Source organism: Phascolarctos cinereus, unplaced genomic scaffold, assembly GCF_003287225.1.
Source record: "Phascolarctos cinereus isolate Bilbo 61053 unplaced genomic scaffold, phaCin_HiC Scaffold_726;HRSCAF=1367, whole genome shotgun sequence".
NCBI classification, from domain to species: domain Eukaryota; kingdom Metazoa; phylum Chordata; class Mammalia; order Diprotodontia; family Phascolarctidae; genus Phascolarctos; species Phascolarctos cinereus.
In genome coordinates, this window is record NW_027556098.1 from 23,033,095 (window position 1) to 23,049,167 (window position 16,073).

The 16,073-nt window shown below is 32.8% G+C and overlaps 1 protein-coding gene across 2 annotated transcripts in view; it reads left to right on the forward strand.

The window, feature by feature from the left end:
* Positions 1-16,073, forward strand: part of LOC110212751 (arylsulfatase D-like) — a 37,127-nt gene that overhangs the window by 12,589 nt on the left and 8,465 nt on the right. For both annotated transcript variants that reach the window (XM_078146163.1, XM_020992791.2), the window contains exons 3-6: positions 2,310-2,431; positions 5,639-5,761; positions 7,287-7,710; positions 7,972-8,108. In XM_078146163.1, the coding sequence (XP_078002289.1) occupies positions 2,310-2,431; positions 5,639-5,761; positions 7,287-7,710; positions 7,972-8,108 (806 nt within the window). The remainder of the gene's footprint in view (positions 1-2,309; positions 2,432-5,638; positions 5,762-7,286; positions 7,711-7,971; positions 8,109-16,073) is intronic.

Below are 16,073 nucleotides of genomic sequence, written 5' to 3' on the forward strand. Positions count from 1 at the left end.
TTCCTGTTAAATACAGTCAATTGTTAATTACTCATAATGATTAAGGGGCTGGAATGATATGAGCAATCCAAACTGGGTAATCCCATATCACTTATATTTGGCATTGGAATGTATTTTCTCATACATAGAAACCTATGTTTGTTTGTTTGGTTTTTTGGGGGTTTTTGTTTGTTGTTTGTTTGTTTGCTTAGGCAATTGAGGTTAAGTGACTTGCCCAGGGTCACACGGCTAGTAAGTGTCAAGTGTTTGGTCTGAGGCCTGATTTGAACGCAGGTCCTCCTGACTTCAGGGCTGGTGCTCTATCCACTGAACCACCTAGCTGTCCCCAAAACCTATGTTTGTTTAAGGAGCACATTGCCTTCCTAATTCTTTTGGATAACTTAATAAAATTAACTCACATTGCCATGGCATACACCAGTTGATGTGAATGGAGAAATATTCCAACAATATTGAATAATAGAATTTTAAAGCTGCAAGGGACTTTAAAGATCATGTAATATAGCTTAACTCCATTAGATAAGAAAACTGAGGCCTGGAAAAGGTTACTTGCTTAGTAGAATGTAAGCTTATTGAGGAGAAGACAATTTCATTTTTGCTTTTGTTTATACGGAGTCTACCACCTTCTCTAGTGTCTAGCAGACATTTTATAAATTGTTGCTAAATTTAATTAAATTAATATGACTTGCTCAAGGTACCACAACTAACCAATTAGCAGCTCCTCATCATACTCTCATGTCTTCTACTGCCTTTTCACTGGTATAGTGAAAAGAACATTGGATTAGACATTGGATATCTTGGTTCTAATGCTTGTTTTGAGAATAATTAGCTATATGTACACATGAATTCTTGTACTTGGTTGGGTTTTTTTCCTATATCTGCAAAATAAGGGAAGTGGAGTAAAATCCAAGGTGACTTCCAGCACTGAAATTCTATGATTCCATGACTCTAGTCTAATCAGGATGATATAGCATTTAAAGCTATGCAGGACCTCTGAGATAAACATTAAGTACAAACTCCTTTAGTGTATGAAGCAACTAATAACAATAATGATAGCTGATCTTTATATAGTACTTTAAGGATTATGAAGTACATTATTCCATTATCTCCTTTGAAACAACCACCACCATATGAGGTCCGTTACTTTGAGTATTATTTTTATTATTATTACCCCATTTTACAGATAGGAAAACTGTAGTTTGTAGTTAGGCAGCTAGGTGGATCAGTGGATAGAAGGATGGGCCTGGTGTGAGGAAGACCTGACTCCAAATTCAACCTCATACACTTACCAGCTGTGTAACCCTGAGGAAGTCACTTAACCACTATTTCCCACAATGCACTGGAGAAGAAAATGGCAAACCTCTCCAGTATCTTTGCCAAGAAAACCCCGGATGAGGTCATGAACAGTTGGACACAACAGAACAACAATGACAAACTATAGTTTAATCAAGTTTAGTGACTTGTCTTCGTCACCGTATCATTAATGTAATTTGAACCTAGATGTCTTTGGACATCTATTCCCCTATACTATACTCCTTCTCAACCAATGACCAGGAAGTCTATGACCTGACTGAAGTCATACAGATAGTAAATTACAGAGGCAAGGATGGAACTCTTCCATTCACTCCAAATCCAGTGTACTTTTTCCCATGCCATACTACCTGATAGACTAAAAGAATGATGTCATTTCCAGAGTGAGTAAATTAGAGACTGAGAAAATCTACCTAAAAGATACCTATTACTGTTAAGAAAACCCCTTCATTTTTTGCTCCTTTTGCTAATATGACTATTTAAATGAAATGTTAGACCATGAAGGAAGAAGGGGCTTTTACTTATTAGTAGAGAGGAGTTGGGGGAATAGTGATAGAGAAAAAGAAAAGAAAAAGGAAAGGAAAGAAAAGATCATCAATGAAATATTTTAAAAGTACACCAAAGACAGAAGTAGGATCAGAAGATACAAAGTAGACAATGTTAGTACTATTATGTTAAATTATATATATATATATATAATGTATATATATGTAGTTATGTATATGTGTATGTATATATACAGCTTTAAAATATTATATTATGTATTGAAGATTCTTCTTTGCTCTGTTCTTTGTCTATAGAAATGTTTATATTTGTTGAAGTTGGTCAAGTTCATACTTTTAAAAATGAAAAAATAAAAAAATAATAATATAAGACATTGGTGTCTCAGGAAAATCACTTAAGTGAGATTAATTCAATCAATGTTCACTTCCTTTAAAATTTGTTTGATATTACAAATACTTTAACATCAACTTGTATTGAAATTAGGATGTTTTCCTTAGGACCCCCAATATTGATCGCCTTGCAAAGGAAGGAATACAACTTTCACAGCACTTATCTGCTGCTCCTTTGTGTACTCCCAGCAGAGCTGCTTTCCTGACTGGTAGACATGCCTTCCGATCAGGTTGGTACTCTGCTGGTAACTAAGAATTGAGTGAAGTCTGGATTTTTGTATCTTTTGGATCTATCTTTATCAATATAGGGATGCACTAGGACTAGTTTAATAAAAGGGGAAATATATGCAAGATAAAATAATATACATACATGTTTTCTATTTACTGAGCCTGCTAATAATTCATTGTTTCATATGCAGTTTTTAAATTGACAGTTATATCAATGTTTGTTTAAGATGTTTTTAGAAAACCAAATGTCTGTCTATTAAGGTAGTAATCATTAATTCCATTTTGCCCATCACAACTGAAGATTACGTTGGTTCTCAGAGGCAGTGCTAGAGGATTTTAAGCTTTGGTGGATTTTACTGAACTAGAAAGGCTTGAAGTACAATGTTCTTGAAGGATGTTATGTCTAGACCAACAAAAATTAGAGCTAAAATTGGAGAGGCTTATTACCAGTTGGCTGAATTGTAACAAATCCTTTGGCATTAGTAGCTTTCTAAGATAGTGGTGTACAACTAGGGTAATCTCTTGATCCCGAAGGGACTGTGGACTGACATTACAGTTATATAATCAACTAATCAGATGGTGGGAGGTTGGGTCGCATCCCACCCTCCCAGGGATAGCCAATTGTAGAGCCATCTTTGAACATAACCCAACGTGCTTTTCACTCTTGCCCATTTCCTCCATCTGAGCCAGGCATAAGCCTCTTAGGAAAATTATAACTTAACTTTTCGCCACAGCAGCATCTGTGCAAATGCCCTTGGGAAAATTCTATGCCCCTGCCTCCTATACCTACCTTTCTGTCCTCCAGAGCAGAGGAGTCAAACTCACTGCCTGCAAGTGGAAGACTAAACTTCCAAGCACAGCCTGAACCAGATTAAGATGTTATTGAAAAATGCTAAAAAAAAAATAAAGAAAGAAAGAAAATAAAACATAGGCAATGTTCATTTGTGGTTTTCTAAGCTAACATGCAGCTGTAGGAATCCATTTGTGTGAATATGAATGTGATATCACTGCCCTAGAATCTCATGTGGCAGCTTTGGCAAATCCCCTCTGAGAGCAGGTTCTGTACTTTAGGCAGTGACCTAGGAGTAAAGTAAGAGGCCCATCCTCTTCTATTTTACATAGAACAGAACTGGACTTTTCAGGATTTTCAGGTATGGATGGATCTCATTATATTATTATCCTCCCCCCCAAAAAAACCTACCCTTCTTTCAAGCTTCCCTATTTTTATGGAGGGCACCAGCATTCTTCTGGTTCACAATCTCAGTGTCATTTTTGACTTTTCATTCTCATGTATCCTACACATCCATTCTGCTGCTAAATCTTGCCATTTTGAATTCCAAAATAATAATAGCTAACATTTATATGGCACTATCTGCCAGAATATTGTGCTAAGCATTTTACAATTATCTCGTTTGATGCTCACAACAACCCTGGGTAGTAAGGTTATTATCACCGTTTTACAGATGAGGAAACTGAAGCAAACAAAGGTTAAGTGGCTTGCCCAGGGTTATACAGCAAGTAAATGTGTGAGGTCATATTTGAACTCAGGTAATTCTGATTCCAGCTTTTGGTTTATCCACCAGACCACTTAGCTGCCTAAATCTATCCTTTCCTCTCTAATTACATGTCCACGACGATGATTCTGATTCACATTCTGACTGCTTTCTACCTAAGCTATCGAAATAACCTCCAAAGTCTTCCCACTTTGTGTCTCCCTTATCCTTTCCATTCTCCATGTAGGTGCTGAATTTTTTTTTCCAGAATCTCAGGTCTGACCAATGAACTCTAGTGATTCCTTATTGTTGCTCCAGTCAAATATTAATTCATCTTTTTATCTTCTATTTGTTAATCTTATTATTATTATTATTATTCCCACTTATATTTTTGTTTAAGTTCCACAGCAAATATATGCATGAGAGTTGGCATGGCATAGTGGAGAGATCAGATGGCCTTGAATCCAGGAAGACTTAGATTCAAATTTCACCCCAATATCTACTGGCTCTGTGTCCTTGAGGAAATAACTTAACCTCTAAGTGCTCTTAGGTAACTCTTTAATATGTAGTTTACAAAGAATTTGCTTACCTGAGGCAAGAAAGGAATATTCCTCACTCAGGAGTTCTCTAAACTAATTAAATCAGAGGCCCAGTCCCTATCCCTTCATATATGCATGCTTAGGGTGTGTAATCAATTTTTTTTTTTAGCAGTGAGGACAATTAAAAAAATGAGACCGTTGCTGTAAAAGCATCAAATAAATTGTGCTACAGTCTGGACAAACTCTTGAAAAAGAAAAAGAAAGAAAGAAAGAAAGAAAGAAAGAAAGAAAGAAAGAAAGAAAGAAAGAAAGAAAGAAAGAAAGAAAGAAAGAAAAGGAAGGAAGGAAGGAAGGAAGGAAGGAAGGAAGGAAGGAAGGAAGGAAGGAAGGAAGGAAGGAAGGAAGGAAGAAAGGAAGGAAAAGGCTAATTCAGGTTGATCTTGTTAACAGAACATTGACTTTTAAGAATGTCCCTTCATAGATAGAGCACCAGGCCTTAGTCAGGAGGGCCTGAGTTCAAATCTGACCTCAGATACTTACTACCTGTGTGACCCTGAGAAAGTCACTTGACCCCAATTGCCTGGAAAAAAAAGTCATTGTCTATTTTCACATGCATGAATTGCTTATGAAGAGAATTATTTTCCCATTTTATTTCCAGGGTTCCTAAGAGCTCCCCATGTCTTTATATAAAAATAAGTTAGCCTCTTGTACATGGTTTTTTTTTTCTGTATTCTGAATTTTGGTTAGTAATTTTGTCTTCCTCAACTAAATTGTCAATAGTACAAGTGTCAAACATATGGCCTGAGGTCTTCATCAGACAGCAACACTCTCCAGTAAGGCCCCAATATATTGAAATAAAATTGGGAAATATTTAATAAAATAAAATTTAAAAAACAATACAACATGGGTAATGTTAATATGTGGCTTGCTAAGTCAATATGCAGCCTGCCAGTGTTCTTATATTGGGTTTAGTGGCTTTCATTCTTAATTGAGTTTCACACCACTGTGCACAGTAAAGATAAGAAAAGCTTAGAATACTTTTCCAGTTTTACAAATTGCAATATTGCTGTAATTTGTAATATTGCAGTTTTTAAAATAGCCTTGCTTTACTTTTTATTCAGAATTTAAAGTAACTAAAGAAAAAAGGGAAAATCATTCTCTCTTTAATATATAATAGGAATGGATGCCACTAATGGATATCGTGCACTTCAGTGGAATGGCGGTTCAGGAGGACTTCCTGCAAATGAAACAACTTTTGCAAAAATACTACAGCAGCAAGGATATACAACAGGACTTATAGGTGCATATAAGAATGTATTATTCAAATCACATTCACACTAGACTTGCTTGACTTTTAGAGAACTTCATTTATTTCTAAGAACAAACAAAAACTAATCGTTACCCCCTATAAAATCAAAGGTGGTTCTGAGCCCTGTTAGGTAATTCATAATTATATTTTCAGGAGAATCAGTCTTTTCATTCTGAATTCCTAGCCAATGATTACTTTCTTTGCTGTATTCTTGAATATTTCACTTCTCTTACTGGCCAAGTTCTAATGTAGTTTACACTTGTTAATTTAAAGAGTTTTTCAGAAGTTATGCTTTTACTCAAACTTTGACTTTCCTGAATTCAGAAATTACAGGGTTAACATTTTCTTATCTTGTTAAACTTATTTCAGTTTACTAAAACAAACATTTATTTCATGGTATACAAAAAATGTCAAATTATTTTTCCTGTAGAGTTAAAGCTGTGATGTCTCATGCCTTATCAACCATAAAAGTATTTCTCATTTTCCAATATCTTCATTCAAGTATCAGGACTAAGTAAGGTTGCTATTTATTATTCCTGCCACTTTTAAAATCACCATTCACTCTGCATATTCTTATCTCCAAGTAATGAACCATTTTTTCATTTACAAATCTAAGGAGGGAGAGAAAGCAAAAGGCTAGACCACCAAGCAACACGGACTAATTCTTTACTTAACCAGGATTATTAAAAATATATTTTATTTCTATATTTTATTTTAAAATTTTCTTGATTTCCTCCTCTATTCCTTCTCCTCTCCCTCACAGAAATTTATCCCTTATAAGAAAGAAATTTTTAATAAAGAAAAAGATCAAATACTTTAACAAAACCAATCAATATATTAAAAATTGGTGCTCTATCTTCAGTGTTCCATATCCATTCCCTAGTACCCCCATCTCTGTAGATGTGTGGGAGGAAGACGTGTTGTCCATATTTCTTTGAGGCCAAGCTTGTTCTTTATAATTTTTCAACATTTATTTTTGATTATGTTATTTAACCATATTAACTAGCTAAACATTTTTGTTGTATAATTATTGCTACTCTCCCTAACTATAGGTTTTGATCATCTTCATCAAAACATTTTTTGCCCTTGTAGCTCCAGAGGACTCAAAGGAGAGCCCAGTAAGAAACTGAGGAGATTGATTGGATATAGGGGAGGAAAATGCTTAGGGAAAAGACCAAATGATTACTTGACTATGTCAACATATTCAAGAAGAAATCTTTGTTACAGCTTTTATTGAATAAATTTTTAAAAATCTCACTTTTTTTCCCTTAGAAATTTTATGGCCCCATGGTCCTTAATTTCTTAGTACCAAAAGTATTTATCACTGACAGATTTAAGCTTGACAAAACTCTACTACAAATGTATGTATGTATACTTTTTAAATTTACATTTTTATTATTGCATTTTCATCATTGAAATAAACTATTGAATTTTAATTTCAGAAATACTTTGAGAGACTACGTAGCACTATGAAATGGAATTTAAAGATGATTTAATTATTTCCTTTTGTTCCCAGGAAAATGGCACCAAGGAGTGAACTGTGAATTTCGAACTGATCATTGCCACCATCCATTAAACCATGGATTTGATTATTTTTATGGCATGCCTTTCACACTTATAAATGATTGTCAAATAAACAAATCTCCAGAAGTAGATGCTGCCTTTAGAGCTAAACTTTGGGTTTACACCCAGGTAATTGTCCTTGGGATGCTAACACTTACCACTGGCAAACTTGCTGGCTTAATCTCAGTATCCTGGAAAATTCTGATGTGCCTGATTACCCTTAGTTTTCTGTTTTTCATTTCCTGGTACTCCAGTTTTGGATTTATAAGGTATTGGAACTGCATCCTGATGAGAAACTATGAAATTACTGAACAACCAATGGTTTTAGAGAGAACAGCAGCTCTTATGCTAAAAGAAGCAATTTCATTTATTACCAGGTAATCTAAATCTTATTTTTTAAAGGATGTTCAATAGCTTCTTGGAGTCTTGAATCTCCTCATACTTTAGTCCTGAGAAGCTTTTTCAAAGAAAAATAGTCTATGTGATGAATTCATCAGAGAAATCCATAACAAAGATATCAATGCACATGGAAACCAATACAACTTTTTCATGCTAGTTTCAATTGACAAAAAGAATATGCCCTGTAAATCTCCTATCATACCTTTCTAAAACTTATCGATATGGTTTTATTCTTTTAGCAACAAGCATAGGCCATTTCTCCTCTTTGTTTCTTTGCTGCACGTCCATATTCCCCTTGTTACCACAAAACAGTTCCTTGGGAAAAGCAAACATGGCTTATATGGAGACAATGTAGAAGAGATGGACTGGATAGTGGGTAAGTGAAATTTATGTTTTTTTTTTCCTTTAGTGTTATCTTGAACATTGAATTTAACCCTTAAATACATATTTCATTGAGATACAAGTAATAACCTTTATCTTCTGCCTTAAGACATGGTATAGATTATGATGTATAATTTTTAAAATATTGATATTTTTTGTTTTCACATCAACTTCATAAATAAATCCTTATATTCTCCCTTACCCAGAGAGCTATCCCTAATAACAATAATTACAACAACAACAATAACAATGAAGGAAAAGGCAATTCAGCAAAACTAACCCTTTGACCAAATCAGTGAGGAAATTCAGTGTTCCACACACATAGTCTCCAAGCTGTGCAAAGGGAAGGAGGTGCATTTTCTCATCTCTTTTCTGGGGACAAGTTTGGTTGTACAATTACATAACAAACCATTTTGTTTTCTTTAGCTTTTCTTTTCATTTACAAGATTGTAGTTAAGATATCAAAATATATGCATGTGTGTGTATGTATGTATGTATATATATATATACATATATATATACACACACATACACATATATGAAATCAGAAATACATAGAATATATAAGCAGGGATAGGAAAACTATATATATACTTACATAGTTTTCCTATTTCTGCTTATATGTAACATATTATCATATAATACATTATATATCACATATTACATTTATGTGTATATAAATATAATGAATATCTATTAGATAGATACAGCATTTCTATTTCTGCTTACTTCCTTTTGCATCAGTTCATCTATGTCACCTCATGCTTCTCTGAATTCTTCAGTCATTATTTCCTATAGCACAATAATATCCTATTATATTACTGTACCATAATTTGTTTAACTATGACACAATCAGTGAGCATCTACTTTGTTTCTATATTTCTGTTACTACAAAAAATATTACTATAAATATATTGGTGTGTATAGAACCTTGCTTTGTCTTAGACCTTTTTGAGGTGTATGCTTAGTAATGAAATTGTTGGGTCAAAAGTTATAAATATTTCACTCAGTTTCTTTGCATAATTTCAAATTATTTTCAAGAATGAAAATTAATTTTATTAATGTAATTAAAAATAATTGACTGATTTAATTAATTTCAAGAATGGTTTGCCTGTTTTTCTGAAACCACCGCAATTTTAATTATTCTAATCTTTTTTCTTCTATGTCAGTTTCCTAAGTGTGAGATAAAATCACAGAGACATTTTGAATAGCATTTCTCTTACACAGTATCCCAAAAGTTTTAATTAAGTTCTAATTTACTAAAATTAAAATGTGCTAAGACTTTTGGGACACTCTGTATTAATGATTTGGAGTCTTTCGTATGTTTTTTTAATAATAGGAATTACTTCTTTTAAGAATTGTGCATATCTTTTGACCATTTTGACACTTCTACTATTAACCATTTATCCATTTATCTAGTTCTTACTCTTAGTATTTATACTAGTCCCTCATGTATCCTGGATTTCAAAACCTTATCATAGATGAATATTAAATGCTAAAATTTTCCCCAAAAGTCAGTGTTTTCATTCTTATCCTAGTTGCACTGATTTTGTTCATAAAATATTTCCATTTCATTTATTTTTGTCTTATATGGTTATCTCTTATTTGGTTAAGAATCCTACTAACAACCAAAACTGTGAAAGGTACTTGACCTGGATCTCTTTTGGGATCTGTAATATTAGCTGTCATAGATATAAAGCTTCAGAACTGCTTAGAAAACTGTCTGTGACTCTACTTTTTCATCTCTCATTTGTCCAAGGCATTTATTCAAAGCTACTCCTTTTCTTTCACCAGCTGCCAGACTGACCTGTTGTTTCTTGTTGTGGTTTGTACAACTGTCTATGATTATGCCACATTATTTGAAAATATGTTTTGGTTTTATCTCTGAAATCTCTGATTATCTCTTTAGCTGCTCTGCTTGGGGTCACCTTGCTGCAGTTCACCCTACACCAGCTCCTTGGTTGTAAAACCATTATATAAAATATCCATTATATAAAAATAAAATTAACTCAAAATTACTCATTTATCACTTGGACATTTTAGTTTATTAATTTGATTCACTATGACCCCTCCTTGATGAAAATATGCCCAGATAGCAAGTTACTTATTTAAATCCACTAATAAAAGTCACCTGTATGTGAATAATGAAACTTAATCTCTTTAGGCACGCACTAACCTACTTTCATCCACTGCGATGTATACCTGCACACTGTTACAAATAACCTTAGTTATTTTTATTGCTTATGTATCCTAGTGATTTATTCTGTATACATATGTATATGATTTATGGACCCTGATTTCACTGGAGTTTGGAATTCTAGTGAGAAAGTACACTCTGCCAATTCAGATAAGCAACTGTTGTTCAATTTAATAGTCTTTGAGATATGTCTGTAGTACTGAAAAAAAAGTGACCTGCTTATGACTAAACAGAGTCAGCCAGTATCTTTCAGAAGCAAGATCTGAATTTTATACAAAGGGTAACTCTGTTCTACCAGACTAGATTTCATTCTTTAAGCTAAGTTTGACTATCTCTCTATAGATTAATCAAAATAGCCTCTGGTTTTCCTGATAGTCAGTGACCAAGGTCTTGGACTCCTTTTGTGAACCAAAAGAACCCCCAAAGAGAGATAAATACCTCTGCTATTTTCTTACTAGCAAGCTCAAAAATTCTTCTACTATACAGAAAGACACTGTAGAGAGAGATGTTAAGGTCAAATACTATATCCTTTACATTCTCTAAAATTCCCTAAAGTATTAAAATTTCTTCTGGGTACAATTTTTACTAAGAGGAGTATACTAGAGAATGATGACTTTCCTAAAGGCAGGAATGAGATATCCAAGTATTGATATACTAGAGAGGAAAAAAAATGGTTTACAGGGCAGTCTTTAATTTCATTTTTATGTGGTTCATATTCAGCATCATTAATTCCTTTATAATTCCCAGGGATTCCTATAAGGCTTCAAATGCCATTTTTTTTTGTTGTTGTTGTTTTAATATTCATTTTTACCATTCTTTTCATCTTAAATTTTCTCCCTCCTACCCACTTAGAAGGCAAACAATGTGAGATTAATTATACATGTGAAATCATGCAAAACATATTTCCATATTAGCAATATTGCAAAAAAAAAAAGGAAAAATATCCTTCAATATGCATTCAGAGTTTATCAGTTCTCTCTCTGTATAGCATTTTTTTCTTCATAAGTCTTTTGGAATTATTTTGGATCATTGCATTGATCAAAGCAGCTAAGTCTTTCACAGTTGATCATCATAGCATCATTGCTGATACTATGCACAATGATCTCCTAGTTCTCACTTCATTTTGCATCAGTTTATATAGGTCTTCCCATGTTTTTCTGAAGCTTCCTACCCCTTGTCATTTCTTATAGCACAATTAGTTCTTTATCACAATCATATGCCACAATTTGTTCAGCCATTCCTCAATTTATGGACATCCCTTCAATTTCCAATTCTTTGCCACTACAAAAAGCTGACAAAAATATTTTTATACATATACATCTTCTTCCTTTTTTAAAGTTTCTTTGTGGTATGGTTCTAGAAGTATTGCTGAGTCAAAGGATATGCACAGTTTTGTCGCTCTTTGATCATTGTTTCAAATTGTTCTCCACACTGGTGGGATAAGTTCACTGTTTGACCAACAGTGCATTAGTGTACCTATTTTCCTACAACCCCCCACCCCAGTATTTGTCATTTTCTATTTCTGTCATCTTAACTAATTAGATAGTGTCATACCTCAGAGTTGTTTTAATTTGCATTTCTCTAATAATTAGTGATTTGGAGTATTTTTTTCTTATTACCATTAATGCATTTGATTTCTTCTTCTGAAAACTGCCTGTTCATATTCTTTAACTATTTATCAATTTGGGCAATGGTTCTTATTTTTTTTTATAAGTTTGGTTCAGTTTCCTATATATTTGCAAAATTAGACATTTATCAAGAAACTTGATGTGATCTCTAACCCCATTTTTCTGCTTTCCTTCTAATTTGGCTGCATTGCTTTTGTTTGTGCTAAAACTTTTTAATTCAATGTAAAGCAAATTTTACTCCTCTGATCCTTTCTATCTCTCATTGGGTCATGAACTCTTCCCCATCTACAATTCCATGTTTCCCTGATTTCTTTATGATATCAGTCTTTATGTCTAAATCATGCACCCATTTTGAGATTATCTTGGCATACAGTGTAAGATGTTGGTCCAAGTCTAGATTACTTTTCAGTTTTCCCAACAGTTTTTGTTAAATAGGAAGTTCTTACACCAATAGGTAGGATCTTTGTGTTTATCAAAAACTAAGTTATTGTGCTCATTTACTTTTATAAATTGTGTGCCTTGTGTATTCCATTGATCAGCCACTCTATTTTTAACCCACTGTTTTAATGACTATTGCTTCATAGTATAGTCTGAGATCTGGTACTGCTAGGCCTCCTTCTTTCACAGCTTTTTTTCATTGATTCCCTTGATGTTCTTGGTATTTTGTTCTGCCAAATGAATTTCATTATTTTTCTAGCTCTATAAAGTAATTCATTGGTAGTTTGATTGGTATATCACTGAATAAGTAAATCAATTTACATAGTTTTGTCATTTTTTATATTATTGGCTTGACCTTCCCATGTACAGTGAATATTTCTCTGGTTCTTTAGATGTCTTTATTTGCATGGAAACTGATTTGTAATTTTGATCATATAATTCGGGTGTGTCTTGACAAGTAGACTCCCAAGTATTTTAGTCTGCATTTATTCTAAGTAGAATTTCTCTTTCTATCTCTTTCTGCTGAGTTTTGTTGGCAATATGTAGAAATTGTAATGATTTATGTGGGTTTGTTTCACATCCTGCAACGTTGTTAAAATTGTTAATTGTTTTGACTATTTATACTTTTTTTAGTTGATTCTCTAGGGTTCTCCAAGTATATCATCATATTATCTACAAAAGTGATAGTTTTGCTTCCTCAGTGCCTCAATTTATCTTTTTTTCTTATTGCTATAGCTAGCATTTCTTGATGAATAATAATGGTAACAATGGAATACTTTCTTCACCCCTGATCTTATTGGAAAGGTTTCTAATTTATCTGTGTTACAGATAATGCTTGCTGTTGGTGTTGGGTAAATACTATTTATCATATTAAGAAAGACTCCATTTATTTATGTGCTTTCTGGTATTTTGAATAGGAATGGGTATTATATTTTCTCAAAAGGTTTTTCTGCAATTATGGATATGACAAATTTTGTTATAAATTATTATGGTTTATTATGCTTATAGTTTTCCTAATATTGAACTATCTCTGCCTTCCTGGTATAAATATAGCATAGTCATAGTGTATGAATTTTATGATATATTGTTGTAATCTTCTTGCTAGTATTTTATTTATATGTTTTATATAAATGTTCATTAAAGAAATTGGTCTATGATTTTCTTTCTCTGCTTTTGGTCTCTCTGATTTAAATATCAAAACCATGTGTATATTAAAGGAAGAATTTGGTAGGATTCATTTTCCAATTCTTTTTTTTTTCCAGTTTTGGGATTGTCATTTAAATTTTTGGTAGAATTCACTTGTAACTCCATCTAGTCCTTTTTTGGTTTTTTGTTTTTCACCCCCTTAGGGAGTACATTAATAACTTGTTCAATTTCTTTTTCTAAGATAGAGTTAAGTATTATATTTCCTCTTATGTTAATATGGACAATTTCTTAAAAAATGTTCATGTATTTAATTTAGATTATAACTTTTATTGGTATGTAATTGAACAAAAAAGCTGTTAATAAATGCTTTAATTTCATCTTTATTTCTTGTCCACTCTTCATTTTTTAGAAAGGTAATTTATCTGTGTTATTGTTTTGCTCCACAAAACTTGCTCCTACTTTTTTTTTTGCTTTAAATTTTAAAAAATTTTCCTTTGATTTTCAGTTTTTTTCTATTCTAGTATTTAATTGAAGGTTTTTAACTGTTCTTTTTCAAGGGTTTTTTTTTAGTTGTATGCCAATTTTGTTTATCTGTTCTTTTTCCCTTTTATTAATATAAGTGTTCAGAGATATAAATTCTCCCATAAGTACTGCTTTATCTGCATCCTACAAATTTTGGTATGGTGCTCATTTGTTGTCATTATCTTTAATAAAATTATTGATTATTCTGTGTTTTGTTCATTGATCCACTCATTCTTTAGGATTAGATTATTTCATTTCCTATTCATTTATCATCTGTGCTTCAAATACCTTTTATTAAATGTAATTTTTAAATGATTAAGGTCTGAAAAAAGTACATTCAAATTTTCTGCTTTTCTGAATTTGTGAGGTTTTTAATGCTCTAATGCATGGTCAGTTTTTGTGGATATGCCATGTACAGCTGAGAAAAAGGTATATTCTTCCCATTCAGTATTACCAAAAGCAGCTGGATGATACAATGGATCATGCAGGGCCTGAAGTTAAGAAGACTCATCTTCCTGAATTCAAATTTGGCCTTAGACACACATTAACTCTGTGACTCTGGCCAAGTAACTTAACCCTCTTTGCCATAGTTCTTTATCTGTAAAATGAGAAGGAAATGACAAACCACTCCAAAGAAATCCAAAATGGGATCATGAAGAGTCAGACAAGACTGAAATGACTGAACAACAACAACAAAATTCTCAAGATATCTAGCATATCTAACTTTTCTAAAACTCTATTCATTTCTTTCATTTCCCTCTTGTTTATTTTATGGTTAGATTTATCTTGGTCTAAGAGGAATAAGTTGAAGTACCCATATTAAAAGTTTACTGTCAATTTCTTCTCCTGAGTCATTTAACTTTTCCTTCAGGAATTTGGATGCTATGCCATTTGGTGCATATGTGTTCAGTACTGATATTCTTAATTCATTACCTATACTACCATACTGAAAAATGTACTTTTCCTAATTATCTCTTTCAATTGGGTCTTTTTTTTTTGCTTTTGCTTTCTCTAAGATCATGATTGCTACCCTTATCTTTTTCACTTCAGCTGAAGCATAAGTTTCTTATCTAATCCATTATTTTAACTCTGTATATGTCTTTCTGTTTCAAGTGTGTCTTTTGTAAAAACAACATATTTTTGGATTCTGGTTTCTAATAAATTCTGTTATTTCCCCCAATTTTATAGGTGAGTTCATCCCATTCACATTAACAGTTACTATTTGCAGTGGATTGGTGGGGTTTGCAAGTTGGGGGGGAGTGTATATTTTTTCTTCTTTTCTTCATCCACTTCAGATGAAAGTGATGTTCAAATCCTCCTCTCTATTTGCCCCTCACTTGTACAAAGTCTTCCTTATGGGCCTCTTTTCTGTGAAATTATTTTCCCCTTCTTCCGCTCTCTTCCCCCTTTTTCTAGTGCTTCCTTATTTCTCAACCTTCCATTCTTCTCTTGAAATAATACTGATCTAGTAAACTTATATCCACGCCCTCTTTCCAAGTAGACTTATACCTGCCCTAATTATGATAAGATTCTGAGGAATTATACGTGTCATCTTCCCATTTGAAAATGTAGAAAATTTAACTTGTTAAATCTCTTGTGATTCTACACTCATGTTTACCTTTTTATGCTTTTCTTGAGGCTTTTGATTTAATGTCAGCTCCTTTATTGTGAAGGTTCTAAATTTTGTGTGATCCTGACTGGCTTCACAGTATTTAAATTCTTCCTTTCTTGCTACCTGCAGTATTTTCTCCTTGACATGGAAGTTGTGGATTTTGGCAATTATATTCCTGGGAATTTATTTTGAGATAGCTATCAGGAGGTGATTAATAGGCTCTTTTCATTTCTATTTTTGCTTCCTTATTCCAAGATATTTGGGTAGTTTTCCTTTATAACATCTTGAAATACGAAATCTAGGTTTCATTTTTTTTTAACTTGCTTTAGGTTGTCTAATAATTCTTAAATTATGTCTCCTTAATCAATTTTCTAGTTCAACTTTTTTTTTCCTGAAATATTTGGCATTTTCTTCTTT